The sequence below is a fragment of the Lissotriton vulgaris genome, chromosome 5, assembly GCF_964263255.1.
Source record: "Lissotriton vulgaris chromosome 5, aLisVul1.2, whole genome shotgun sequence".
Lineage (NCBI taxonomy): Eukaryota > Metazoa > Chordata > Amphibia > Caudata > Salamandridae > Lissotriton > Lissotriton vulgaris.
The window spans coordinates 1318771032-1318792335 of NC_141693.1; the positions used below are offsets into that span (position 1 = coordinate 1318771032).

The 21304-nt window shown below is 44.5% G+C and overlaps 1 protein-coding gene across 2 annotated transcripts in view; it reads left to right on the plus strand.

Annotated features, from left to right (window-relative positions):
• Positions 1-626: 626 nt before the first annotated feature.
• SCUBE3 (signal peptide, CUB domain and EGF like domain containing 3) overlaps positions 627-21304 on the plus strand; it is a 1095585-nt gene continuing 1074907 nt past the window's right edge. Inside the window, exon 1 of one of the 2 annotated variants that reach the window (XM_086923234.1) lies at positions 627-1043. In XM_086923234.1, coding sequence (XP_086779360.1) covers positions 959-1043 — 85 coding nt within the window. In that variant the 5' untranslated portion in view covers positions 627-958. The remainder of the gene's footprint in view (positions 1044-21304) is intronic. The other variant, XM_086923233.1, reaches the window with a different exon arrangement.

Below are 21304 nucleotides of genomic sequence, written 5' to 3' on the forward strand. Positions count from 1 at the left end.
TTTCCTCCAGTTTTGCCTCTCGCAATAGCGTTCACTCTTATCAACCCTACGCCACCCCTTTTTTCCCTTCTTCCTTCTCTCCTCGCTCATTCGCCATCTTTCCCTCTTCTTTTACCCTCTCACTGCCGGTGTCCCTTTCTCTCACCTCCACTTTTCACCTACCTCTCCCTCTCTTCCTTTCACCATCCCCCTCTCTCCCCTCAGCAGCCCCCCTTACAGTCCCCTCCCCCTTTAGGGGAGCAGCTTGTAGAGTATGCCTGTGGGTCTGGGGATGGCTGGCATGGGCTTTGCATTGATCCATTGATTTGCACATGGGCTGAGCCTGACCTCCTGCTCCCAGGGAAGCCGTCTCCATGGCGACTCATTGTAAATTCCTGCGGGCAGGCTGTGGGGTGGGGGGGTTACCCAGAGCGGGGAGCAGCGGGGGTATGGGGGGAGCCAGGAGAGGAGAGTAGCAGCAGGGCAGGCTGCAGCTCCTGGGAGAAGGAAGGAGCGAGTGCAAGAAGCAAATAAGTCTCCCGAGAAGGGGAATCCAGGGGCGGTGTGTGGATGCGAGTTCCTCCTCCCCCTCTGCAGGTCCTCAGGCCTGGAGCACCCTCCTCCCTCCCTTCACCACCACCTCCCTCGCCCGATTGCTGCTTCTCCCCGCAGAACGGTGCCTGCCCTGGATGTGGAGGAGCGAGCGGCTGGGAGCAGGCAGGAGGGTTCTCGTCTCCGGAGACTGGAGGGACAGTCCAGCTATAACACAGTTCTTGGGCACAGCAGCAGCACGGGAGCGGTGCCTCCTCCGCTGTCCGCATCCGTGCGATTCCAAAGCACCGGCGCTCGCAGGCAGCTCCCGGGAGCCGTGTGACCCGGCACGGAGCGCGTCACACTCCCATCCTGATCATTACTCAGCACCGCCACCCTCCAAAGAAGACGTCTTTGCTGCGAGAGAGAGGGCTCTGCGGCGACTGCTATGGGGGCTCTTGGCGTCTCTGGTTTCTGCACACTCTTCATCCTGCTGAGTTCTGGAGACACCGGTGGAAGTAAAGCCAGCCAAGGTAAGCAGATTCCCCAGCCCATGTTAGACCAACCATTTGGCACGTCTCCTGCGATCAACTCTTACCACCTGGCTGTCTCCTGAACGAAGTAGAATGTCCACCCTGGGATCTGAGTCCCTTTTACTTGGAACTGACTCTCTCGGTCTGTCCTGCCCACCTGCACTTATCAAAGTCTCCAGGACGCATCTCGCAATCTGTCTTCCTTCCATCGTCACATTGCCTCATGCATCCCCCCCCCCCCCCCCATCAGCACCAGCATCATATGCACTAGACCCGGCATCCTCTCTAACAACTACTGTGTATTCACTCCAGCCACTGCCTCTCCCCACCACCTACTGGATTCCCTTCACCCGCTGCTGTGTGCTCCTCATCAGCTCCTGCATTCCCCTTTTTGACTTATTTAGCCATCCATCATTTGCATTCCCCTCATCAACCTCCATATCCACCTCACTCGTGCCTGTGCATATGCCACTATTTCTGAACCCCAGTAAGGCTTTCATTTCTATTATTTCAAGTCCCCAGAACATCATTTTAGCCACGTCCATGTAATTGTCCCTTGTGTTTATTACACGTTTCCACGTCCATGTCTTGTCAACATCCTGTCTCCTACTCCCAACTACTTACCCGACCACCCTACTGGTGTCTCACTCCACCCCTCTGCTTCTTGTGTATGTACTGCTGGCTGTTGGTTCATGCCAGCAGGTCCCGTTTCCCTCACTGGCTCAGTGTCCATTCTACCTCTTTCCACTTCCATCAGATCTCTCTAGCCTGCCTCCTTCCATGCCGACCTTATCAGTACTCCTCAATCCTAGAGGCATCCAAATCGATCCCATCACATTCACTCTGTTCTGTAGACCTACAAACATTTCCCATTGGGTTCTGTCGATTTCACCGATTCTCATGACCGAATCCCGAGTATACTGCCTGTTTCCATGTCATCCCTACTATATCAGTCATAGAGGTACCCACGTCTAGCCCAACAGTTTCTTTTTAAGAGGTGCCAATATTTATCCCATCAGTTCTAGTTCCTATCCATTCTACAGACACTCCTATTTCCTTTTCAATGTGTCCTCCCTATTAGTTAGATCACCAAATTCATCCCTGTTTGGCCTCTTGGCCTTCTGTGCTTTCTGGCCCATACCATCAGTTCTCATCCATCTTGCACTGTTGCACCTATCCTATTGGTTACCTTTTATCTTACACAGATTTCATGTCCCATCTTTTTGGTTTCCATTTATCTTATAGTTTGTAATTTGTTTTCTTCTTATAAAGTTTACAACAATCCCATTAGTTGCTGTCCAACCTGCAGACTCATGTTTATTCCATTGGGCGTCATATGTTATACAGATTCCCAAGCCAGTTCAACCTATTCCTATTTGGCCTACAGATCTACTTCAATCCTTTAGTTCCCATTTATCCTACGGACTCTTATGTCCATCCTGCAAAGGTCCCCTATCAATTCATTTGATTGCTATTTATTGTTTAAGATCTGACTATCATCCCAGTGGTTCTGATCCATTCACCACTTCCCATCGTCAGTCACATCAGCACCAATCAATACTTCTCTGTGTTTTTGTCTGGAATCATATGGACTCACATTATTACAACTGTGCCCAAAATAATTATTTTTACACCCATGCATTCATTCTCAAATCATCTCATTAGTTTTCACCCTTTCTTTCTAGCTTGTGCATTATCCTATCATATTTTGCATCCATCCAATCATTTCTTAGTTCTATAAAATCAGAAGATCCCTACACTTCACTGGTTCATCCAGGATCACCATTTCATGCAACCGTTCCACCGGTTCGTGCAATTGTTCCACTTGTTAATACAACCATCTCAGAGTTCCATATTATCATCCCACCAACCCATACAATCATCCACTAATTTATGGACTCATGCTACCAATTAAAGCAACAATTGTAACATATCACACAACATTCCACCAACTTGTAAAACGATCCAACTAGTTTAAACAGCCATTGTGCCAACTTGTACAGCAAAGCCTCTTATTACAACAACCATCCCACCAGTGAACGCAACCGTCACACTTGTCCACGCAATCATCTCAGTTGTTTATTAAGCCATCTCACAGTTGTGTACTAGCACCTCACAAACCCACACAATCTTCTGCTAATTATGCAATCATCCCACCATTTCATCCCCCATCCCACTGGTCCCTCAACCATCTCACTGTGTGTTTTGCCTCTCTCAGCAGTCCCTGTGGCAGTATATTTAGCTGTGCATCTTGTATCCTGCTTCGACAATTAATTCATGTGGCCTCTTCTCTAGCCACAAGGACAGGGAACAACACCGTCCCTGCTAGATCCACCCTTCCTCAGCACTCTTTCAAGCATCCAGGCATCTGTTCCCACCTAGAGGGCTGCTTCCCTTACTTTCGTTCTCAGGCGTTTTCGTTCTTTCACCAATGTTTTCAAAATGGTTTAAATGGGCACATACTTGCATCTGTGTTTCTTCGTTTTTGTTGTGAAATGCACAATAATCGCGCATTTTAGCTAGACTTTTGTATTTCGAATGGATTAATAGAGCCATCGCTTGCTAGCAGAGCTGCTGTACGTGAAATGGGGTATTACCATTGCTTACCAGAAGGGATGTTACACTTTGTACTTGTAAGCAAGTCGTCTATGTCTTCTAGGCTCTTGATGGGAAAGGACCAGCACTTTTCAACGGGGCTGCTATATCTTGACTCAGATTGTTCCATAATGCATATCATGATGAAGAGTGGCAGCACCTCTTAGTGATGCTACAATGCTGTTAGTTGACCCACATGTCACGTCACAGCTGGGATGTCATTCTGAAATGAGTCTTTGGCACCTTTTTCTAGTAAAGGATGCATTTAATTTAACAGTGCCTGCCTGCACTGCTGAGCGGGGCTTTCATGCTATTACTAATCATTTCTCAACCGGGATGTTACTCTGTAATGGGACAACAGTAGCACTTCCCGTAGGAGCTTCTGCACTTTAAAAAGGACAATGCCAGTTATATCAGAAGGCTGTTGTGTGTCTAACTGGACGGTGCCAGCTGAAAGACTTTTAATAGTACTGTCCTTTCAGCTGGGTTGCTTTACCTTTAATGTTACAATTTTATTAGCATTTACTTTATTTGTATAAAACTGTACCCGCGGAGTGGTGTGCTTTGAATGGTTCTGTTAACAGAGGTGCATGCTAACATGGCTCTTATTTAATGTCATATTTTTAATGAAATATTTCTCATCTGGGAGGCTGCACTGCACATAAGGCACTTGTGGCGCATCTCAGCCGGCTGACATATCTTTAAAAGAGAGAGTACGGGCACTCCTTAAAGGGGCTCCGCTGTCTTTTATAGGGATAGCACAGGGAATTGCTTACTGGGGTCACCCTGTGAGGGGAAGTCTCGGCTGATCTCAGCTGGCTGCTTACTATATCTCCAGGGGGACAATACTGACACTTTTCAATGTCACTCTGTGTGACAGTACCAGCACTTCTCAACAGAGCTGCTGTCTTTTATAGAATAGTACGCACTTCCAAGAAGAGCTCCTACAAGTTTACTGGCACGGTGCCAGCTCTTCAGCTCCTCTCAGCGAGGCGATTTTAATTGTTTTGCTTTTTTATGGACTGAAAGAGTTGAATACATCTAGTGATACAGAACCGGCACTTCTGAGCAGTGTTGTTGCTCTGTTAACCATCTCTTGCTCACACTCATCTCTCCCCCTTAGACCAAGGCCCCCTTGTAAATAGACGTGCTTTTCTCAAATAGGAGGATACGAACGTTCTCCAAGACCGACCGACGGTGGTTCTAGTCATCATTTTGGACGCGAATTACCCTGTGTCTCTGAAGTCTGGGATCTATCTGCCTGGGAATTTGGTGAACTCCACAGAGTGTGACCTTCCTACTGGGCTGGAGTATTCCCTATTTAAAACGCCCATTCCAATGTGGGTTGTGTAACTGACCTCCCTGCTTAGCATATCTTTCATTAATTGCAGAGAATTAAAATAAATGCAGTCAGTTCGACAGAAACCTCAGAAACATTAAAAAAATTGCTGGAGAAGGCTGCAGTGAAGAAAACCCAATTTTCTTGGTGCCCGGGAGTTTTCCGAACAGTGCACGCTGAGCTCCTGGAGTTTGAGCCCTTGCTGCATTTTATTAAGGAGGTTCTCGAGTTTCGTGTGCCACTTTCTTATCATAATATTTACTCAGGAAATCCAAGTGATTTCCAAAGCCAGGCCATGAATCCGCCAGCAATGAGGTGGCTTACAGAGAATGAAACACATATCTGATTCCCGAGTCTCCTCTGAGCCTGTAGCTGTCAATAGTGGCACTGAGCACCAGAGGTGCCACCAACCCGTGGGCACGGGGGCATTGTTTGCTTGGATGTCGGCCTATGCCACTCTTGCTGTGCCACTGGCTTCTCACCTTGAGTCCTAGCGATGCACCTGAGTGGCATGTTTTTAAAGAGCCTGAGTATGAGGGTTCAGGTGAGGGACCTGTATCCGCAATGACTCGGCACTGAAGTTGGCCAGAGGGGACTGTTGAGATAACAATGGTCTTCCTCGTAGAAATAATGGTGGGGAAGAGTGACCAGGCTGGACAGTGGAAGTCAAGTCATTTAAGAGAAGGAGGGCAGTTGTGGACGCCATTCACAGAGGGGGCAATGGGGCTCAAAGCAGTGGCAGTGAAGACATGTACTCGCAGGTAGCTGTGGGAGTGAGCCCTTAGTTGAATATGGGCTGACAAGAGAGCGCTTAGAAGACAGGGGGAGTGGGAGAACTCTCTCCAGGAGAGTATAGTGTATGTGAGGATGGGGTACAGTAAGAGCTAGGGAGGGGTGATGGTGGGAGTTAGCTCTTGGTAGCCTGGACAAGGTGGAAAAGAACCCATAACAGGTGGGGTGTGCAGGAGAGAGTTCATAATGAAAAGGGGGCAGCGGCTAAGGGGACATTTATGAAGATAGTCCAGTTTCAATTATTCATGTCAGTGTGCTTGTTACCAGTGGTGAGGAAACCAGGAAGAAGCTGTGTGCTCGGTGCTTTTACTGCTGACACTATTAACCTGAGAAGGTGGGAAGGGAAGAGAAATGAGCGAGTATTGCCATCAGATAATCCCCTCTAATCAGGAAATAAGAGCTTTCCTTGCAGAACTATTTGCTCTTCTGCTGTGAAGTCTCCGTTCTCACGAGACACCGCCCGAGAGTCTGCAACAGCGCTTTGTGTATTATATGTTTAACTTATTTCAGTAAACAAGCCAGGGCTTTTACTTTGTATGCTGGCCCGTCGAAGGCATAAATTAGAAGCAGAGTTTAGTCTGGCTGATAAAAGGCCTGATTCAGGGGTGTCTTGACTCTTGCGGGCTCCGTGCCACCATGAACCTGTCCGGGCCTGGAGCTTCCAACTCCAGAAGAGGAGAGCGTGTCACCCGATGATGACAGCTACAACTGGCGACCTTTGACCTCGCTTACTGGCGTCGAGGTGAAGAGCAGACGGAACCTACAACAGAGGAAGCGGGGAGCAAACGGCAGATCTAGACGGTACCCAGATCCCGTGCGGAGCGATTAAAGGGAAGGGATTGGCGACTCCGTACAGCCATGAGATGCCACCAGGTCACCGGCGGACCCTTGCTTATTTAAGACCTTTCATTTTTGGCACCGTACTTTTGGAGGTTTTCACTCTGCACTTTTTATTAGTTTTGCTAAAAAAAAAACAGATGTCAGTTGTAGGAAATTACATAGAAACGACCAGTTCCACTCTCGGCGCCTTGTCACTGTCTCCAATAACACAAGAAATGAAAGCAAATCGAATACAGGCTCCCCCTTTTCACCGCGCCAAATCAAGGTTCGCTGCCCCTTCTAGCGGCGCTTTGAATTTCGTCTTTGTGCCAAAGTAGGTCGACAGGAGTACTCGAGCGAGGTCCTTCCGCGGGACTCTGCAGCTCAGCAGGTTCCTTCCTGGTTGTTGAAATGGCGCTGTACTGCCATAAGACGGATCGCTGTCTTGTGCCGCAATGCACAGGCTTCTGTTCCTAATGCTGCCTCCCTTCAGTATTTAGTGCACGGTTACCAAAGTAATGTTGCACTATCTTTGACGATATTGCAATATCGATGTCAGTAAATGGCACCAATGTTAATAACTGGCGGCGGTAAAAAAAAAAAAAAACTGTCACAGAATGCACCATTTCATTAAAGAGTCATCTTTTACAGCATCTAGTCCAATGCACCAGGCAGGCTAAATATATACGGAGGGTAAAATGTAAATGCAGACGAAAAAAACACTGGCATGTAATGGTGCGCAAACTGGAATTACATGGACACAGTGACCTGGACCCATAAAAAGAGACCACTCCTCTGTTATTAAATTACCATAGTGTTTGAAAATCACGCCTAGCCTTCACTTCAGGTAGCAGCCAGTGGTTTTTGTTTTGAGCTGTTTTTCTTTATAAGACCAATTCAGAGCTGGTCTTTTTGTGTTGTTATATTCTGTATTTTAGGTGTGGTTTGACTAAACAGTTCGACCTTATAGTGTGCCCCTTGTCTTCACAGTGAGGAGTATTCCTCTCTTACCTTGTAGTATTGGCAGTTTAATGTATCATTCTCTTTGCAGGAAGTGATCCCATTGGAATGCATGAGTGACTATTCTTAAAATCTATCATCACACTATTTGCCACATTCAGTTCTTTATTTAGTATAAACATTCTATATAGAAAGCAATGCTTTTGCTACATTTCCCAGCATTGGCAAAGCCAATAGGTGCAGTTTTCTTCTTCTAGTACAGTTTACCTGTGGCAATGGTATTATCGCTGGAATTAAGACATATACAGTTGGTGTTAGAATTACCACTGTACAGTAAATTTACACCATCTGGTGGTAGTTTCTCATTTTGAAATTTTGGCAACTGTGTACACATCCTGGAACCGCACTTGGATGTGAAGTGCCATGTAGAGATGCGCACATTAGTTTGTTCCCATTAAATGACAGACAGAACCCAACAGCACATACTACACAGAACACCGAGCATACATAAACACAAATTCAGTTATTCCAAAGACATGCCATTTTTCTAATGCCCATGCACGACAAGATGTCACAGTCCAGGTTTTTTTCTTTACATTCTGGTCCTTGTACTCTCGTGTTAGTAACCCAGGAATAAAAGTCCCAGAATCTAAATAAAAATAGCACTTGCACAGCCAGTCACCAGTTGATCTGGGAAACGGTGCCTGGATCTGGGAAACTTTGGCACCACGTATTTCATATAGTTGATGTCACTGTAATCACAGATGTACCAACCACAATCATAAACAATCACAACCTTCAACATAACTTATTAGCCAGACCAACTGACACACACCAAAAACAGCTCTAAGACATCATACCTTTGGATCTCACTGAGCCCACAAGTGCTTTACACATTTCATAAAATATTATTTGATGTCCAAGACAAAATGTAGGACAGTAAACCAGTATCCGGCCTGTACCTCCCAGCTAGAGTGATCTAAGGGGATACTGTGTTCCCAAGTAAGACACCATAGTTCAAGTTCCCTCAAACACATATTTCGAGGACGGCACTGTCCAAACCAATCTTTTAGGTGACACGCACTTAGACAGGTAAAGATTTCCAGCTTCACACACCTGACAGCATGACTTCCCTACACATACAAGTTCTATCAGTCACTTCCACTTTACTGATAATCCTATGCATTAGGAAACAGACTCTGGTCTGTAATGGACTCCTTGAGACTGGAACCGAAAGATCTGCAAGGCCATACTAATGGCAATATAGCTCTATATAAATCTCTGCCAAAATAACATATCATTTTAACATTGACTGTAATTAATACCCATCCTTCAATGGACCCTTACATGTGGCAAAGTGACCTGTCCCTGTGGTAATCGTGGCAGTCAATTCATGATACACTTGTTATTCTTTTGCAACTTCTACCAAATATTTAGTAAACAGCTGTTGATTCCCTCTTTTAAGGCTTCGGCTATTACTGATTTTAAGGTGCCCTAGAGGGATATTGTCAAGCTCAACGGGAAAAACGTAACCCTCGGCGTTAGCACCTTTCTGAGAATGGCTGTTCACTCCTGTGCCTCTGTGATATAAGTAGTTCTGATTGCACCTTTTCATATTCCTGGCCTCTACATGGATTGCATAACGTAATTGCACGCATTTTATTGTACCATGTTACTTATACCAGATTGTGGTTTTTATACTATTCCGCTGCTATTTGTCAAATTATCAGCACTTTATTACATTATGCTGCTACATTTCATGAAACACATTGTCATCGCTTTTGACCAAATGTGTGTTTTAATATCACTTTGCTGCTATCCGTTACACTATCAGAACCGTATTATATTATGCTGCTACATTTCAGGAACATCGTTGCTATCAGCTCCAACTAAATTATAAGCCTACAATGAATTCGCCGCGCTGTTTTTGCACTGTGTATATGTCCCTGTGTGTATACTGTTTTAAGTCATGTGTTTATTGCTTGAACTATCTCTGTATGTATCGATTTTTAATGTATATTTGCGCTGGTATTTTATTCTGTACTTTTATGGATATCTCTTTATCCGAATAAAGATAATTAAATTGAATTGAATTGGTAAAGTGACACAAATAGGAAAAGGACAGTATTAATCAGTTGCGAGAGAGTGAGCAATTGCGCAAAGCAACAGCCATTAATGAGGATATGGGATATAGCAATCGGAGGATCTTTGCATGGAGGCAGTGTGGTGGAAAAAAGAGCATTACAAATAATGTGAGGCGCTTGGGTTTTGGAATTTGAATCCACCTTTTGACAGCTCTCACAATTGCTAGTAACAATTGTCAAACTACAGACTATTCAGAATGCCGCTGCCCGCCTGGTCCTGAATGCCAGTCAGGAAGCAAGTGACTTTCAAAGCCCTCTGTCTAGTTCACACTGCCCTCCACTGCCAGGGTCGTTGCACTTGAGAATGGCCTTCTATTAGTACATCCCCAATAGACTGCTGAGGTCTGCCTCTCTTATGAAGATGGAAATGCTGAGATTTTGAACAGCCAGATGGGAGGGGGGGCGGGTGGGGGGGTCAGTCTTTCAGGGTTGCTGCGGCCAGGTTGTGAAACACCCTACCCACTCATATTGCTAGTCTCTCCTCCTAAGAGCACTTGAAAACCTAGCTTTTCTCACTTCCAGATGCTCAGGACTGGTCGTTCCTGTGAAGTTGCACTTGCTCCTGGTTAGCGTTTGGACACCCTGGGGTATTATACCCCAGGGTGTCCACGTGCTAACCAACGTATTATACGTCCTACAAATCTCAAACACAAATACAAATGCTAAAGACCGTAAACCTCCATCTATCTCTTAGAACTAAGAGCAGTAAAGCCGACCTTTTCCCTTGAAACTCTGCCCTGGTCCTCTTATATTTGTCCCAATGAGGAATAATACGTGGTTTTACAAAACCTTCCTCGTGTTGGGCCACAAAACATTTTACCACCGTAGTAATTTGTGAAGGGAAAAACTGGGGACGAGTGTGAAATAACTGATTTAGTCAGAATAGCTAATAACCAAACGGGGTGGTTTAATTCCTCATTCATTCTAGAGATCTACAGAAGCCACGGGAGAGGCACCAGTGCAGACAGTGGTAACATAAGACCTGCTCCCCTTCCGTGTTGCAGACCAAGGTTCTGACCTTATTAAGTCGGTGCTAATGGGTCTGTGGTCGTGCATTATCGCTTTGTGCTCTCCAGCTCCCCGTGAAGGGTAATGCTTGGTTGGAGGCAGGTGGACGTTCAAGAAAGGCTGACATTGGAAATAATGCTCATATATTTTTTCAAGACATGAGGATTTATGCTAAGCGTTCACGATTTTTACAAAATGTGCATTGTGTACTCCTAATGTTGCCGCAGACGGTAAACGTGAGAGTCGAGTTTTGTTGCCTCGGTGCATCGTGTTTTGAAGAGAGCGTTCTCTTGCTTATTTCGCAGTCGCCCTTGTAAAGTGACTCGCAGGCGATTAGAAGACTGTCAAACGCGTCAATAAATGCGTTTACACACAGCGCTTCCAGGCCGTGGACTGTGCCATAAATACATTTACACAGAGAGGTTATAGACTGCGGAATATGCTATAAATATATTTATTCAGAGGGGTTACAGGCCGTTGACTGTAGTGTCTATTGTTCCTACTTAACAACTTGTTTACAGAACGGCTGGTTACAAGCTGCAGGCTCCACAGCTTTCCAACAGGCCCGGGTATTTATACTGAGAGGAGGACGCAGTGGAGAGGATGTCGCATTTGCACTTCGTGTTTAATCCGGGTGATTAATGTTGGAGTCCGATTTGTAATATTATTATTAGTAGTATATTAAGTCTACTTGTAAAGCGCACTATTCCCATTACAGACGTCCTGGCGCTGTGAAAACTTATGGAAACTGTCAGCACTGCCTAAACGGAGAGAGACAAAAAAGCAAAAGATCAGAATTTAGAGAGTATACACCCAGGTCTGGAGACTGAGCTTTCCTGAGGGCCATTCAATAATCAATGGATGGCAAAGTTAGAGGGCGAGAGTTCCATAACTGGGCTGCTTCAACCGAAAAAACACATCTGCCAACCTGGATCCTTGCAAAGGAAGGAACAATAAGAAGACTGGAACTGGCAGTCCGCAGCATGCGGTTAGGTGTATAGCAGAGAATTGTCTCTAGAGAAAACGTGGCCCACTGGATGTATGCTGTGTGCACTATGCATAAGGATTTAAGCTTCACCTTTTTAGGCAATGGTAGCCAGTGCAAGATATGAAGAGCCTCAGATAATGACCAATGACAAGGACAAGACAATGATAATTTAACAGGCCTAACTTTGAATGCAGTAGAGCTGTTTAGTCAAGTAACCCCAATCATCTAAAAAAAAAAAAGAAGTGCAATAATTCAAGCTATTCAAAATAGTGGATTGGATTATTAAAGGGCAGAAGTGAGAAACAAGGAATGGCAAGATTTTCTGAAGAAGCAGAATTAAGGTTAAACTATTAGCAAAAAGCGTATTCACGAGTGGTAATTGAGAGATTGGCATTCTTGTGAAGGTCAAGATTTCGCACTGTGCACGAGCTACTGTTTATTTAATTATCTCTGCCAGTTTGCAGTTTTTTAGCTCCCACCTACTAGACAGCAAATGCGCTATCTTTTGCAAGACTTTATAAGCTTACAGTGGGCTTAGACCCTGTCTATTACTTACAATTGGTTGGCTTCAATGTCACTCTCATTTGTTTACATCATAACTGTTTGCTTATGTGGGCTTTACTTCCTCTTCGTGCATTTGTCCCACCCCTGAATGATGGGCACATTACTTTTGTCATTCCACTGCTCACTTTTCAGACACAACTTACTTCTTGTTATTTAAGTATTCCACAAGAGTGCATGTGTTTTCCAGCTGTCTCCCTCATGTACTACCCACATTTTTGATCTGCTGATGTTGCTGTTTCTCTGCCCACGTGTTCTCCCACCCCGTAGGTGATTTGCTAGCCCTCATGTACTTCTTCCCCAACTCCACATTGTGCCCTCTCCTCTGTTTACTCCCCCCTCCACGTTCTTCCCTCTTCATTTGCTTTCCTCCTTACACCCTTCTTGTTGCATTCCTTCCACCGACCTCCCAAAGTAATTTCCTCCACCCCGTATTCGTTCCCCTTTACCCTTGTGTTGCTCCCCCCACCCCACCTTCTGTGATCATAACCCTCTCTCAGTGCTGCTTCCTTCACCCACGTTGTTTCCCCCACACGCTCACACCACCTTTTCTTTACTGATCCAACTAAAATTGGTAAATGAAAAGATAAATAAACACTCACATAATTTTGTAGGCGGTGGTCATCTTTGGTCATGTCATAGGATATTTTCTCCTTTTTGTAGCCAGGCTGCACAGCTAAAATCATTTGAAAAGCCAATATATCCCAAATGCGAGACCTATTGACTTTGAAAGTGCTTGTTTTTTTCCCTTTTTAATGTGTGTTCACCATGCCCATTTGCCTTCACTTTCCCTTAACCCTTACCCTCCATCTGACCCTTAATGTAGCAAATGTGCTAAACAGATTGCTCACACTAACCCTAGTACCAATCCTTTGTTCATCCCTATTCACCATACGTCCAATGTTATGCCTAATTGTTATTCAGTGTAATGGTGTCTTAATGACACCCTAACTCTTCCATTGCCTTGCTTATTTTCCGAGGTGTTTGTACCCTAGTGTTTCTCAAAAATACAATTAAGTCCTCTTGGCAACAAGATACATACACTGCGTTAGACATGAATATTTTCTTTGATTAAATGATTGGCTATACGCTCTAGAATAATTTGTTTATACAGTCTACACATTATTCTTCCACTGAGAGCATACAAGAGGTATAAATATTCATTAGGGCCATGATAACATATATATTTGCCCGAAGCCATTACTGAATGTTAACCTGCTGGCAGGATGCATAATGTCATATTTGACTGTAATGTAGTGTATAGGTACCAAGTTTAAAGTACAAATATGAAAGGAGGTTGTCAAGGCTAAGTTTGAGAAGCCCACTGTTAAACAAAATGGTATCCAGACCAGATGTACGATTGTATACTACAATAGATGTTAGATGCATGATTCTATGGCATTACAAGATCCAGATGTGCTGGAGTTCACCATCATAAATAGTGAAAAAACATTAATTGTGTCGAAAAATATACGTAGTGTACACCACAGACCGCAATCTTAGTGACTACTGTAGCCTCTAACATTCTTTAAAACAACAAAAGCTTCTGTTTTTCCCAAAAATATTTGCGAAAAAAAAACGTGTGAAACGAATGTAGCAATTTAAATTCCATCCCAAAAAAATCTGGGAATAAGAAAAACTCAAAAGGAAAGCGAATAGAAAAGCAAACACTTCATTAATGTTCCTAGCTTTCTTCTGGGATTTCTGGGAGTTGACACACTTGAACATGTCAGATCACCAATAGGAACTCGGTCTACACTTGTCGTTGGTTAGTATGTTATGAACGCCTTTAAATGTGGTTATCAGTTTATTGTACTGTTCGCTAATCTGTGGGTGTTTTGCTGAGCACTGTTTTCTGTGCAAATAATGTAAGTTACCAAATAGAATTCTGACGCTTGCATGCGACCTCCTCTGAAAGATGCAGAACGTTTAGACAGGCCTTCTGTGTTGGAATCGAATGACCAGAGTGCTCCACTTCAAGGATATTTTTGCCCTTCGAGTACATTCGAAATGTGCAATCAAATGGCAACATGAACACCTTTGCTCTCAGTCATATTTTTAGTTTTTATTAAAACGCTGTTGTTTAAATAAGTTAGCATTAAAGTCACGCACCCCGATCCAAGAGCAGTGGAGAACTACAAGCCACACTGACCAGGGGTCAAGAGTTAGGGTGCTCTGAAAAAATCGGAGGGTTATAAGTTATGGTGTAGGGAGGAGAGATGGGAGACACAGCAGAAAGGCCAAAGGTTAAACTACGGAATAGGATGCATCTTGGCAAGACACATAGCAAGAAGCCACATGAAGGGCTATACGTTGATCATAGAAGATCGTGGATTGCAGATCTGAGTTGGATCAAGTAGGTCTCAAGAGTTGAACTACAGTAATGAAGATCTACCTGCTGACTGAATGTTAGTCTCACTCATGTTTTGCCCAGGCTTAAGTGATTGTGTAATCCATCCCAAATTCTACTGGATTTTCTGATCGCAAATAAAGTTTTAACATCTTGTGGTAAACTCTTGAAAAGTATATTGACCACAGGAGTTGAAACAAGTGCAGTGATATAAATGTGCCGTTGGCTACCCTAGCATACAATCTTCATGCTCCAATTTAACAGCCTTTTTCTCAGAAAGTCTGGGTCTTTACTTGTCAAGTCAAGAATAACTTTATTCAGTTCCAAAGACCATAAAAGTTTGACAAACAGCGCAGATTTAACATTTCATAACATATTTGTAAAGCGGTGTAGTTAAGATTAATAAAGGTTAAATTTCAATGGAATCTGCCAGTTAAAAACACATAGTCCATAATACAAATGACCCAACACAGCAAAATATATAATTGATCATAAACTTCCAAATTCATAAAAATTGTACATTAAAAAGTTACAACATTCCTTGTCAGCTATAGCTCATACCGCTTTCTAATGGCCATTGCAACTTTTATATAGTTAGAAACCACAATTCAAATAGCAGAAGTGGCCAATGAATGCAGCAAATTAAAGCCATCTATGTATGTGCAAGGCCGAATTTCCCTTAAAAGCGGAGCTAGACATTTTTTCCTTGGCTCTTTGTAAAGAGGGGAAAATAGAATAACGTGCAAGGTGCTCTGAGCTGCCAAATTGTCACATACGTTTGTTGGCCCACCCTGATCGTCTCGGGAATTCCACTGAAAAGTGCAGAGTGCATAAATAAAATCTAGTTGAAAGAAATCGTATTTGTACATTGGTGGTAAAAGTTAAGTAAAAATGCTGTTGGGCAGGAAGCAAACATAAGAAACCAGCCATCTCTGATTGTGTATGTCGCATATTTGCCCTAGAAAAATACGCCTCTTTGACAATGGCTTTCGCACTTTGAGGATACTATCAGGATTCTCATAAAAGTGCCCCAGGCCTATCTCATGAATTTAGCTCTCACAAATTGAAGCCAAGGGATCGATAACGCACTATCTAATTTAGTACAGTCTTTAATCACATCCCTTGAGAACGTTAATTCATCAGACAGCCAACTTTTTGCCCATAGGGGCAAAGGGGCAAAGCCTATGCGGTCCTCTAAAAATTCCAACCCCCAGCTCTCGGTGACAAAGAAGTGTGGGGGCGCTATTCGGGGGTCATCAATAGCCTTTTTATGAACTTATTTTCCAAAACCTGTAATTGGCGCCTTTAATGGGGCCCCACACCCTGCACCATAAGTTGCGACAGACAAGCACTTAGTTTTATAGAGGGTGACTAGCTCTGTCACCAGCTTGTGTCCTTGCTTGCAAGCAAAATGGAATAACCCTTCCAGAACCCTGCTTGCATGTTGCACCAGTGGTTCCCAATTCATCGTATTATTAATTAAGTTTCCTAAATATGTAACATTATTAAATTTGTCAACACTTTTACCCCTTACAGCAACATTTCTAGTTTTTGTCCATTTGGGACCACACACCATAATATACAACCTCATAAAATTAACTTTCAAATCAAGCTCCAACATAAAATTCGTAAAAGTATTGAGTGATTTTTGGAGGCTATTTGCTGTCAAAGCCATTAATACTGTGTCATCCGCGTACGATAGTAGCGGGACATAATTGCCACCAATTCGGGGGAAATCAATTTCCTTATCTAATAAAAATGCCTCTAGGCCATTAGTATAGATTAAAAACAGAAAAGGAGCTAAAATACACCCCAGCCAGACACCTTTGATGGCCATAACTTATGGCAATAGTGGTATTAGTATGTAACCTAAGGAAGAAGGAGAGGAGTACTTTCCTCAACACACATTTTTCCCATTAGTGGCCACAATTTCTCCCGATTAACGGTATCGAAAGCGCTAGACAGATCCATGAAGGCCAGGTGGATAGAACCCTGCATGGCCCTCATGTACTTGCTAATAATCAGGGACAAATTGAGGCACTTCTCTATAGTACCCAGCCCCCTCCTAAAACCATATTTGGTTTTGGACATGACCCCTTTGGTGTTTGCCCAGGCTTCCAGTCGGGCAAGGACGAACCTCCCTAGTCCCTTTGCTGTGTCATCAATAAGGGAGATAGGCCTATAACAAGCTGGGTTTTCAAAGTGCACGCGCGTAGTCGCTCTCTGCCTCCCTTCCAGCGCTTCCCGGCTGACCGAGCTTAGCCGTGTATGATTCCCAATGAAGCTCCAGCAGGTGCACATCACTGTCCAGCCTAGCGGAATTATCGCCACACCCCACTCACTATCCCCGTCAACATGCACCTTGTTTACTTCTCAGCCGGGCCCAATTAACAATTAGTCTGCAGGCACGCTCAATGAGGCTCCCGCAGCTGCAGGTCGCCACTCAATTTAGGGCTTCACTGCCTTTGCGTCTTGTGGGTCATGTTCATTTAAACCGAGACAAGAGCATTTAATTTGCATTCAGTTTGCCAGAGACCGTACATAGATGGCCCTGACTCTTTACTTTAATAAGTCGTAAAGATCTTTGCTTGTCTTCCCGCTCCCTTTCATTCCTTGCACTTTGTTCGACTAGCCTCAACCTATACTTTCAATGGCCTGTGACCCTTTTAGTCTTTACCCCCATCTTTTGTAACCTGTTGAAGATTTCCACCAATTTAGCTCTCCTTGGCTATGTTCGGACCTGTCACGTACACAAACCCTTGCTATCTCGTGTTTTATATTTTTTTGTCATAGTTTTTTGCAAATCTCTGTAGATCCCGCTCCTTTCATACCTAGTAGAGATACCACCAGGCACAAGTTGTGTCCCTGCTCATCACTTCCACTGTTTTCTCTTTCACTTCACAGTGCAGTTGCATTTCTGGAGCCTCTCATACCTTATGTGTCGAGTCCATCCTGCCCCCCCCCACAGTTTGCATTACTACAATGTCGTCAGTGTGTAATGTGTCTCACAGACACTCTCTCACGGGAACTCTCTCACGGACTCTCTCACAGACTCTCACAGACACTCTCTCACAGACTCTCACAGACACTCTATCACAGACTCTCTTAGACTCTCTCACAGACACTCTCCCAGACTCTCTGTCTCTCACACTCTCACAGACACTCTCACAGACTCTCACAGACACTCTCACAGACTCTCACAGACACTCTCTCACAGACACTCTCACAGACACTCTCACGGACTCTCACAGACATTCTCTCACAGACACTATCACAGACTCTCACAGACTCACAGACTCTCTCATAGACTCTCACAGACACTCTCACATACACTCTCACACACTCTCACAGACACTCTCTCATAGACTCGCACAGACACTCTCACATACACTCTCACAGACACTCTCTCACAGACTCACAGACACTCTCTCACAGACTCTCACGGACACTCTCAGGCTCTCACAGACACTTTCAGACTCTCACAGACACTCTCTCACAGGCACTCTCTCACAGACACTCTCTCAGACACTCACACAGACACTCTCTCACAGACACTCTCACAGACTCTCACAGACACTCCCACAGACTCTCACAGACACTCTCTCACAGACTCTCATGGACACTCTCTCACGCTCACAGACACTCCCTCAGACTCTCACAGACACTGTCTCACAGACACTCTCACTTAGACACTCTCAGAGACACTATCACAGACTCTCACAGACACTCTCTCACAGACACTCTCACAGAAACTCTCTCACAGACTCTCACAGACATTCTCTCACATACTCTCACTGACACTCACAGAATCTCACTGACACTCTACCATAGACACTCTCTCAATGACACTCTCTCACAGACACTCACAGACTCTCACAGACACTCCCCCACAGACTCTCACAGACACTCTCACAGACTCACATACACTCTCACAGTCACTCTCTCACAGACTCTCACAGACACTCTCTCAAGCTCTCACAGACATTCTCTCTCAGACTCTCACAGACACCCTCTCACAGACTCTCACAGACACTCTCACAGACTCTCACAGACATTCTCTCACAGACACTATCACAGACTCTCACAGATTCTCTCATAGACTCTCACAGACACTCTCTCACAGACTCACAGACACTGTCTCACAGACACTCTCTCACAGACTCTCACAGACACTCTCTCAGGCTCTCACAGACACTCAGACTCTCACAGACTCTCTCTCACAGACACTCACAGGCACTCTCTCACAGACACTGTCTCAGACACTCTCTCAAAGACACTCTCACAGACACTCTCTCACAGACACTCTCGCAGACTCTCACAGACACTCTCACAGACTCTGACAGACACTTTCACAGACTCTCACAGACACTCTTACATACTCTGACAGACACTATCACAGACTCTCACAGACACTCTATCACAGACTCTCACAGACACTCTCTCAGACACTCTCACAAACTCTCTCACAGACACTCTCTCACAGACACTCTCACACAGACACTCTCACAGAAACTCTCTCACAGACTCTCACAGACACTCTCTCACAGACTCTCACTGACACTCTCACAGACTCACAGACACTCTATCACAGACACTCTCTCAATGACACTCTCTCACAGACACTCACAGACTCTCACAGACACTCCCTCACAGACACTCTCTCACAGACACTCACAGACACTCTCTCACAGACACTCTCAGAGACACTATAACAGACTCTCTCTCACACACTCTCACATACACTCTCTCACAGACACTCTCACAGACACTCTCTCACATACTCTCACAGACACTCACTCAGACTCACAGACACTCTCACAGACTCTCACAGACACTCTCACAGACACACTCTCACAGACACTCTCACAGACACTCTTTCACAGACACTCACAGACACTCTCACAGACACTCTCTCTCAGAGAATCTCACGGAGACTCTCTCTCACAGACTCTCACAAACACTCTCACAGACTCTCACAAACACTCTCTCACACTTTCACAGACACTCTCTCACAGACACTCTCTCACAGACACTGTCTCACAGACACTCTCTCACAAACACTCACAGACACTCACAGACTCTCACAGACACTCTCTCACAGACACCCTCACAGACACTCGCATAGACACTCTCTCACAGACACTCTCACAGACTCCCTCTCTCTCACTGACTCACTCTCTCTCACTGACTCACTCTCTCTCACTGACTCACTCACTCTCTCTCACTCACTCTCTCTCACTCACTGACTAACTCTCTCTCACTGACTAACTCTCTCTCACTGACTGACTGACTCGCTAAAAGACTGACTCTCACTAAAAGACTGAATCTCACTAAAAGACTGACTCGCTCACTGACTATCTCACTGACTCACTCTCACTCACTGACTGACTCACTCTCTCACTCTCATTCCCCTCTCACTGACTGACTCTCACTCTCACTGACTGACTCTCTCACTGACTCTCACTCTCTCACTGACTCTCACTGACTCTCTCACTCACTCTCTCTGACTGACTGACTGACCGTCACCCTCCTGTTATTTATGCCCCCCATAACAAAAAAACCACAACAAGCAACCAGTGGGACACGCAGATACAAGTTGCCAGCATTGAAAGGACAAAAAAAAACCTAAAGACATTATTTTCAATACTTTTTTAATGTGGTCATTTAGTTGTACATAATACTTTTTGGGTCATATCTACAGTAACAAAAATTCTTCTGACACTTCTTTATTATAACTTTTCAGCATGCTGCAAACTTCTGTACAGCACAGCTTAAAGACATAGGTAAAGTCAATATCTCGGGCTAAACACTTATAAGTTCCCAAAGGTGAGACCTATTGGCTATGTCAATGCTTGTTAAAGATATGTACACCAGTGTCCTCCTTCCAGATTGCTGGAATAGGGCAAATCAGCACTGCTTTAAAGACATTAGTCAATAGGGGTGCCCAGAGGTTGGGATTCCTTTTGAACAAATTAAGTGGAACTCCATCAGGGCCTAGGACTTTCATGCATATTCCTTTCGCTAAGGCCTCCTCAACCTCCGATACTGAGATGGAAAGACTTAATTGGGAGGCTGCGCTTAGATCGAAAGGCAGGTCCCAGCTATTCTCCTCTAACTGCAGGTAGTTTTGGATAAATATAGCCGAGAAATGGGATTCCCAGACATCCGCCAGAATCAGTGAATCCATCTGCCTTACCTCGTCCGTAAATAAAGGGCAATTAATTATGTCCCAAAAGCACTTGGTATCTTTAAGAGAACTAGCTCTCTTCGGGTCTTTCCATGCCAATCTCTTCAATTCGTCTTTCCTTTGGCTAATAATAGTTTTGTACATTTGCCTTGCGCTCTTAATTTGATTTCTGTCTCGAGGGCTAGCGTGAAGGGCAATTTTAAGGTTCTTTTGAGCCTTTGTGCATTGGGTGTTAAACCACCATACCTCCTGGTGTTCCCTTCGCTGGACCAGCCTAGTTAGTCTCTTAGCTACATTTATACAGATCGACTCAGATTGCCGAATGACCTCCTCTGGGGAAGAATCTTGTTGTAGACAATTCATAATCGGTTGGTAATTAGCTAAGATAGTTTCTACCTCAAATTGGGTAGGATTTATTTTACTCCAATTTAATCTAACTCCTTTATTAGAATTATAATGAATCAGACGGCCGTCACCTTTCCCTACCTGGGCTATTATACTAAGCAAAACTGTGAGGG